Consider the following 8,525-nt stretch of genomic DNA (forward strand, 5'->3'; position numbering starts at 1 on the left):
AAGGCAGGGGAGCGATGCACTCCTGAAAACACAGAGACAACCCCTTTTAAAGGGAATATATAATCAGAAAAGGACTTATTGTTGAAATCCTTTTTTATGCTAAATGTATATGTTTCAAATTATTATGCATTTTCAATTTTCCATATTATTTGGTGAGGTCACAGCTCACCTCCTCCTCCTGTACAATGACTGATAACAACTCTATATACAGTAGATAACACAGGATCCACCCTTTACAATAGGTGATGTCACAGCTCACTTCCTCTGCCTCCTTTAGAAACTGATAACACTTCTATGTACAGTAGATAACAAAGGATCCACTATTCACAATAGACGATGTCACAGCTCACCTCTTCCCCCTCCTGTACAATGACTGATAACACCTCTATATACAGTAGATGGCAAAGGATTCACCATTTAAAGTAGGTGATGTCACAGCTCACCACCTCCTCCTCATTGTCTTATGAGAGTAAGTGGAGATTGTAAGGTTTCTATACAAAAGATAGGGTCTGGGCTATTGCTGCTAATATCCATGTGTCCAACTGGAATTTATTTTTTATATAAAATTTAAAAAATATATTAAAGAATTTCAAGAAATACATTTAAGATAAAAAACTGATTTATAGCATAGCTCATATTTTGCTGACACATTCCATTTAAAGAGAATCGGTCACCAAGTTGTTGCCATCTAATCTGAGGCAGAGACCCTGATTCCAGCGATATATCACTTACTGGACTGCTTGTTGCAGTTTTGATCAAATCAGTGTTTTATCAGCAGGAGATTGTCATTAAACCTGCTGCCATGTAGTCATCCATATTCATGAGCTCTGTATAACCCTGCCCCCATCACTGATTGGTAGCTTTCTGTGTACATTGCATAGGCAGAAAGCTGCCAATCAGTGGTGTGGGCGGGGTTATGCAGAGCTCAGCATTCAGAGAACCACTAGATCTGCAGCAGAGAAAACTGTGATTTTATCAAAACTTCATTATAAAGAGATTGTCTGGTGAGTACATTTTTTTTTTTTTTTTTTGTTACTCCCATTCCCATACCACCTGGTACCTTGCCTGTCTACTTTCTGCCACAGCAATGATGTCGGTGGCCAATCACTAAGCTATTTGTCCAATCGGCATAACAGAAGACATAAACTGTAATAATGATATACATGAATTCAGAGGTATGTGCCCTGGATTCCTTCTTCACGGACCTCTGGTCCCACCAGATTCTCAGAAATAAAAGGTTAAAATAAACTAACTTTATTTTTGTTTCCAGTATGGAAAAACCTTATATGACAACTATAAGACCGCGATCCACAAAGCCGGCCTTGCCTCTCATTGGTCTTCTCTAAACAATCCGCCAGGACCGGGCACAGCAGGTAAATGTGCTACAATATATGGGAAATAATACATGGAATCTTATAGGTAATATTGTTCTTTTTCTCTCCTTAAAATGCTTTTGCTTTAGTGATTTAAAACTGGACCCATGAGGCTTGGGTGATCCAAAAATTACTCTGCCTATTTAAAGGGGTTATCCCATAAGCAACATGTATTATCACCTATCCACAGGAAAGTTAAAAAATGTATAATCGCAGAGTTTTTAACTACTGAGACCCCCACAATCACGAGTAGCAAAGTCCTCTGTGCGAATGGAGAGGTAGTGAGCATGTGTGACCACTGCTCCATTCACTGTCTATAGGAGTGGTGGTCGTACTTAAAGGAGCTGTCCGGTGAAAACAAGTTATCGCCTGTTCACAAGATAGGTGATACCTTTTTAATCAGTGGGTATCTGACCGCTCAATGGGCAGAACCGGGAACATTTATTCCCATTACAGTGGAGCAGCAGTGAAGATACTCGACCGCCGCTCCCTTCATTCCCTATGGGACTGCTGGGTGCTCCTCACTATTGAGAATGAATGGAGCGGCTATCGGGTATCCAACCTGCTCCATTTTGGAAAGTTCCAAATTGGAGATAAAAATGTCCTGTTCTGCAGATCGGTGTTGATCCCAGCGGTTGGACCCCCAACCAATCAGTAAGTTATTACCAATCCGATAACTGGTTTTCACTGGACAAACCCTTTAATCCAAGAGAACTAGTAGATGCGGTATGCGTGCAAGGTAATGGAAAGCATATGGAATCCTACCTGAGGTCGATGTAGCTGGGTGAAGGGTCTGGTTTGGATGTGTCCAACTTGCTTCAGGAATATCCAAGGTGAGTAGAGGGGCTGCAGCTCCAAATACAGAATATTCCATGTGGTGCAGAAGCAGTGTGCCGGCCATTCACACCTGCGCTGCTTTCAACTGGAAAAGTGTTAGGCGCTCTGTGTCTGAGTGATGTCACCAGGACTACGGTTCCCAGGGATCCCTGACGAAGGAGGTCGTATCCTCAGAAATAACGCTGGGTGCATCCTCTTACACAGAGGGAGTGTCACACAAGGTGAGGGAAAGACTAAGTGCACAACTATGGGAAGAGGGGGAGGAAGCCCAAACACTAAGGAAAGGGGGAGTGCAGACCCCTAGGCAGATCTGACAGTCACCCTGACTCTCCTAACGTCCTTAAATAGGTTCCGCACCTATTGCTGAGCAGGAAACCTAATCCCTGACTGCCCCTAGCAATAGGCACTAGATAGGGAGGGGACGGTGTGAGCACTAGTCAGCCCCCACTGCAACTAAAGACGAGCTGGTAAACAGGCAAGGGAAAACACTTAGCTTGAGAAGACACCAGAGAGATCACGCCAACCATCCTCCAAGGGAACTCTAAGAAGACACTAGCTGACTACTGTTACTTCAAGCTTGGAGAGAGGAAAATAGAGCCATCACCGGCCACTCTCTGGAGAGACTGAAGGTATTTAAACATCCAGCAAGGGTGTGTCAATTAGCAGCAGGAGGTGGAGGTCACTGCTAGGTCCTAGAGGGAGAAGGATATCACTATACTACAGAGATGAAAAGGTCAAGGTGCCTACAAAGCCAAGTACAATGATCTTCTACAGCTGGATCCGGAACGACTGTCTGTCACACCTGACACACCCGTGACAGGGAGACCCGTAGTCCTCAGACACAGAGCGCATAACACTTTTCCAGTTGAAAGCAGCGCAGGTGTGACTGGCCGGCACACTGCTTTTGCACCACGTGGACTATTCTGTATTTGGTGCTGCAGCCATCGCTCACTCTTGCAGCTAGTTGGACATGTTCACCTTGGATCCTTCACAGGGCTACTGCAGCCCCTCTACTCACCTTGGATATTCCTGAAGCAAGTTGGACACGTCCAACCCGGACCCTTCACCAAGCTACACCGACCTCAGGTAGGATTCCATATGCTTTCCAGTTCTCTTGGGTTGAATTCAGCACGTGGGCAATTAGTGCTCTTGGAACGCAGCTCTCTGTTAACTGCATTTTTCTCTAATTAGTAGCGCTATTGAATATATTCTTTTAAACCCTTTAATCACTACCACTCTATTCACACAGGGAATTTTGGGACCCCCGTTCTCAGAATCAGAGGGAATTTCAACAGCTGCACTGCCAGTGATCATACATTTATCATCTAACCCGTGAATAGGTGTGATAAATGTTATTTATAGGACAACCCCTTTAAGTCCCTTGTTGCTCTTCCTGTCACACTGCACCTTTAAGCAAATATAGGATGTCTATAATGATAAAAGTGACCACACACTGAAGGCAGGACATTGCCATAAGAGACATCGCCTTCTACAACTGATTTCAAATGACAACCGGCAGAATTGTGAATGCAGCTCTGGAGTATAACACAGGATCAATACATATATTTACAAAAATACTCAACATGTTGTGTAGATTTTATTTGTATATAAACTGTTTCTATTGCGCTCAAAGTAGGACGTAACCTAAGTTTATTAGTAAATGTATTTGTTATTTGTTTTTAAGTTATTGGCTTTTATTTTAAATTTAGGCAAATCTCAAGGAAACGGACAGATAACACAAAATGTCACAAATGTCAGCTCCAGCTTCTCAGATGCCTGGAAACGTGGAGAAACAGCTAAGGTACATATATAAAATAACATATATGTGTATATATATATATATATATATATATATATATATATATATATATATATATACGGTAAATACCCTATTTTCAGACTGTCTTGGTTTTAGGATTAGGTTCTCACATGGGCATTAAAGGGAACCTGTCACTAGATTCCTGCTGCCCAAACCACAACACAGCTTCTCTAACTGATTGACAGGTCTCTCCCAATGCACACACATAGGACAAACCTATCAATCAACTGGGCCTGTGGGGGAACAAGCCGTCCAAGGGCCGCAACGGATCCGTTTCATCTCTGTATAGTTCCCTTTAAGGCTAAGCTCCAACGTTGAGCTTTTAGTAAATTTTTGTATGTTGCAGCGTTTCTGCACCATTTCTGCACCCATTAAGTTTGCTTCTTTTTTTAAAAAATACGCAACGTAAAAAACTCATTGTGGGAACTTAGTCTTATACTTCCTTTTCTAACCGATCCATTCTTAAATGGTCGAAAATTAATCATAACAGATTAATAACGGCTTTGACTCTCATGGCGACCATGTGGTTTCCAGGCTTTTTAACGATAGAATATTTTTGTTTTCTGCCTTTTTTAAGAAGTTATGGTTATTTTTCTCCAAGTTCTGTTCTTTTTATTTTCTCATTTCATTTGACTTTCATATAAAATCGCCGACTTCTGGTTTTGTTCTCACACAAAAGTTTTCTATGATGACAAATGCTTTCCATTACTAAAAGATAAATTACAAGACATAACATCCCGGAAAGATTCCTAAGTGTCATTAAAAGTATTCTCTGACGGGTTAAACCCATTAACGGCGCTTTAGAAATGGAGCTTGTGATGGTTTTTATACTAATCAGAAGACAGATTCCCGCTATTATGTACTACTTAAACTGTATCATTGGGATTCTTCACCTTTAGACCTTGTCTGGCATTTTATTGAAGCGGTAGCACGGACAAAGACCGCCACTTATTTTTAGGACCCATTCTTTACAACGGGATGCAAAATAGCTCCTGGCAGAAAGTTGGTTCGTATTTTTTCTTGGTTGTTCAAGATATTGCAGAATTGTTCCATTAAAGTGAATGATACAACTCTGCAATATATTGAATGGTGGTGAGCGCCACAGCCTCTTTAAACAGCTGATTGGAGTAATGGCGATAGTCAGACCCCCAAAGAGCCAATATTGATGCCATTAATTTTTAGAGGGGTTTTCCACTATGTTTTAAGTAAACCTCATCTGGTCAGAGAAGTGTAATAAAATGTAAAAAAAAAATGCACTCACCTTCCTGAAGAGTGCCGCTCCTCCTCCTCCCAGCTGTGTCTCCCGCCATCAAAACCTAGTGTGAGGTGTCAAGTGACGGTGTGACCCAGATGGAATGAGAAGGCTGTGGCCACTCGGCAGCTGCTTTTGATTGGCTTTAGCCTTCATGTGACACACCCCGCTGAATATTGATGCCAGAAATCCAGCAAGGGACAGATCTGCAAGAGCAGAGAGTCTAGCACGGTTTTGTTTTTTCATTTTATCAACCCACCAGATCCAAACAAGCTTTACTTAAAACACAATAGAAAATCCCTTTAAGGGCTAAATAACTACTTTTCTTTTGCTTTTATTTAAAAAAGGAAATTATGTAGAAAAGTAATGTCAGTGAGAATAGATTTGAGCCTTATGGATCCTTTTCCCAACTTTCAGCTTTCCCCTTTAAACTGTATAATTTTTACATTTAAACAAATTATCCGGGAATTTCAGAATTACGATCTAATGATTTGTTAATCAATAATCGGACCCTTAGCGATTAGGAAACGTATCACCTATCCTGTGGATGTTGGATCTACGTGCAGACAGAAACCAAATGAGAATAAGTTAAATTCCACCATGAATTATTTTTCTTTTTTTTAAGCCAAAAGAAGTAATGTAAGTGTAGCTGTGGCCCGGTCATGGCCACTGTTTCTATAAGCCTGGTATTCCACATTATTCTTTTTGAAGTTTTTGGGCAGATCACTGACTTTGGCTAATAACAAATGCAATAAAAACAGCCCTGGCCATACAAATATTTCCCCCTCACCATTGCCCTCAGGGTTCTAATGATACACGCATATAAGACTTTTAAGGAACTAAAAACCATCACTGTGCTCCTACCTCTTAGGGCTCGCTCAAACGAGTGCTATCCTATGTTTTATCGGTTAGCACTCGGACCAATGGTATACTATGGGGCAGTGCAGGTCTGCGTTTTTTTCTACAGAGCAAATAGAATAGAATTCCGAGTAGAATAGGTCACAAATTGGATCATACAAGTCTATGGGTACGTGTAAAACATCGGACTGCACTCTGATGTCATCTGAGTGCAGAACAATTGACGCGGACACAGACAATGGAGAAGATGGAGAAATTAAGTTCTCCGTCTTCTCTGCACCCGTGTTGCGATTCTCTCATTGGAGAGAATTGGGTCACAGTAAACTGAAACGCTGATCAAACTGGGTCATTACCATAATCGATCCGATTCTCTCCGAAGAGAGAATCATTGCTCGTTATTATAAAATGATAGATACTAAATGTATAAGAGAAAAACATAAAAATGCAGATTATTGGGATCTTACGCATTGTCCTATTGTATTTTCTTTCTGTAGGGAACACAAATAAATGAGACTTCAAAGCCTGAATTTATTAAACCACCGACACCAACCATAGCGAAAAAGCCCCCGGCCATACCTAGAAGGTCGTCATCCAGTGCAGTACCGACTCCACCATTACCAATTAAAGCCAAACCAGGTGGAAATATGCCGCCACCTCCACTACAGATTTCACCTTCAGAAGTTTCATATTTGGATGACGATTTCCTTCCTCCTCCTCCTCCTGACTTCTTTGATTTACCTCCTGACTTTTTACCTCCACCTCCTCCATCATCATATACTTGTATGTCTGGTTACGCTCCACCTCTTCCTCCACCACAATTAGTGGCTCCAACCATAGGAGCTCCAGCGGCACCTCCTCCTCCACCACCTCCACCCGCCGCTTCTGCTCCACCACAGCTTCCAGTGAAAAAGCAGCCCCCTAATCCTCCGAGAAGAAATGACAATCCAGCGTTAAATACTAAGGAACTTAGCACAAATGGAAGTGCCGACGGGCAACCAGATTTTATGTCTGACTTGATGAAAGCCTTACAGAAGAAGAGAGAAAACACAAACTAAAATGGACATCGTACCGCACTTACCGATGGAACAAAAAGACTGAATTATAGTATTTAGGATTTGATCCAAGAGTAAGATTTCTGTTATTGTAGGGCCATATGTATGATATAGGCAAGTTAGGACCTTAATGTTTCATTATCACAGTTTAACTGGAAAAAAAGGCAAGAATGGAAAACCCAAAACCTGGATGTACGGTTTGGGCTTAGATCGCAATACCGGCCCTACCTGAACCAACTGCCTCATGTATGTCTACCTGGAGCTAGTGCAGGTCAGGAGACCCGCCAGTTGGGTGAGGTATAGTGATCTAAGTACGGACTATATATCACATGTCTTTAGGGCGCAGTCAGACAGCTTTATAAATTGGACCAAAATCAGAACGCAGTGCACGGACTAGCCGGCAGCTCTTTCGACCCGAATGTGATAGCAGCACAGAAATACATAAAGCTGTCACGCTCGGTAGGGAGAGCCGCCGGCCAGTCCATTCACTGCGTTCTGATTTATATGGTCGTCTGACTGCGCCCTTGTAGGTACTACTTACCAATTTATGGAAGGATCTGTCTTGGGCCACATATTTCACACTTTTTTCCCCCAATAGTTATAAGTAGTTTTGTATCAGGACATGAACTTCAAAGCACTTGATAACACAACCTTGGCAAAACTGCATAGATCTAAAGGGGTTGTCCCATATAGGCAGTCAGACTTGCCCCTCTATGATCCAGGGCAGAGAGTTGGTAAGTAGTGATGAGCGAGTGTGTTCTGTTAACCCTTTCGGCGAGCATGCTCGGGTGCTCGCCGAGTATTTGCGGTGTGCTCGAATGTTATGTTTGAGTCACACCACGTGCATGATTTGCGACTGTTAGGCATTCCTCACATGTATTAAAGCTGTCAAACAAACAGGCATTCCTCACATGTATTAAAGCTGTCAAACAGTCACAAATCATGCAAAAGGAGTGACTCAAACATACTTTCGAGCACTCCAAAGATACTGGGAAAACACCTGAGCATGCTCGTAAATCTCAAGCAACGAGCATGCTCGCTCATCACTATTGCTAAGTAAAAGCTGCTCTAATTCTGGCGGACATGGCCCTTCCATTTACTACAGGGACAAGAATTCATTACATAGACCTGCATGGAAGGTATGGATGAACAAAACTTTTTCTAGAAATATCAACCAAATTTTCTGCAGGTTCCAGGAGCGAAACCCATAGTGGTCAATTAATGACCAACCCCTTTAACTGATATACTGTATGTTGTAGATTGAAGAGATACAAAGATGATTAAAAGCATGAGATATTTCTGAATTTTAGGCCTGTGTGTAAAGAATTGTGAAA

The 8,525-nt window shown here is 41.9% G+C and overlaps 1 protein-coding gene across 2 annotated transcripts in view; it reads left to right on the forward strand.

Annotated features, from left to right (window-relative positions):
* The window catches only part of APBB1IP (amyloid beta precursor protein binding family B member 1 interacting protein), a 257,758-nt gene extending 249,233 nt beyond the window's left edge, over nucleotides 1–8,525 (forward strand). For both annotated transcript variants that reach the window (XM_073676511.1, XM_073676510.1), the window contains 3 exons: nucleotides 1,271–1,373; nucleotides 3,920–4,011; nucleotides 6,634–8,525. In XM_073676511.1, coding sequence (XP_073532612.1) covers nucleotides 1,271–1,373; nucleotides 3,920–4,011; nucleotides 6,634–7,194 — 756 coding nt within the window. In that variant the 3' untranslated portion in view covers nucleotides 7,195–8,525. The remainder of the gene's footprint in view (nucleotides 1–1,270; nucleotides 1,374–3,919; nucleotides 4,012–6,633) is intronic.

The sequence above is a fragment of the Phyllobates terribilis genome, unplaced genomic scaffold (genome assembly GCF_046119375.1).
Source record: "Phyllobates terribilis strain yellow unplaced genomic scaffold, ASM4611937v1 Scaffold_4__5_contigs__length_816908805, whole genome shotgun sequence".
NCBI classification, from domain to species: Eukaryota; Metazoa; Chordata; class Amphibia; order Anura; family Dendrobatidae; genus Phyllobates; species Phyllobates terribilis.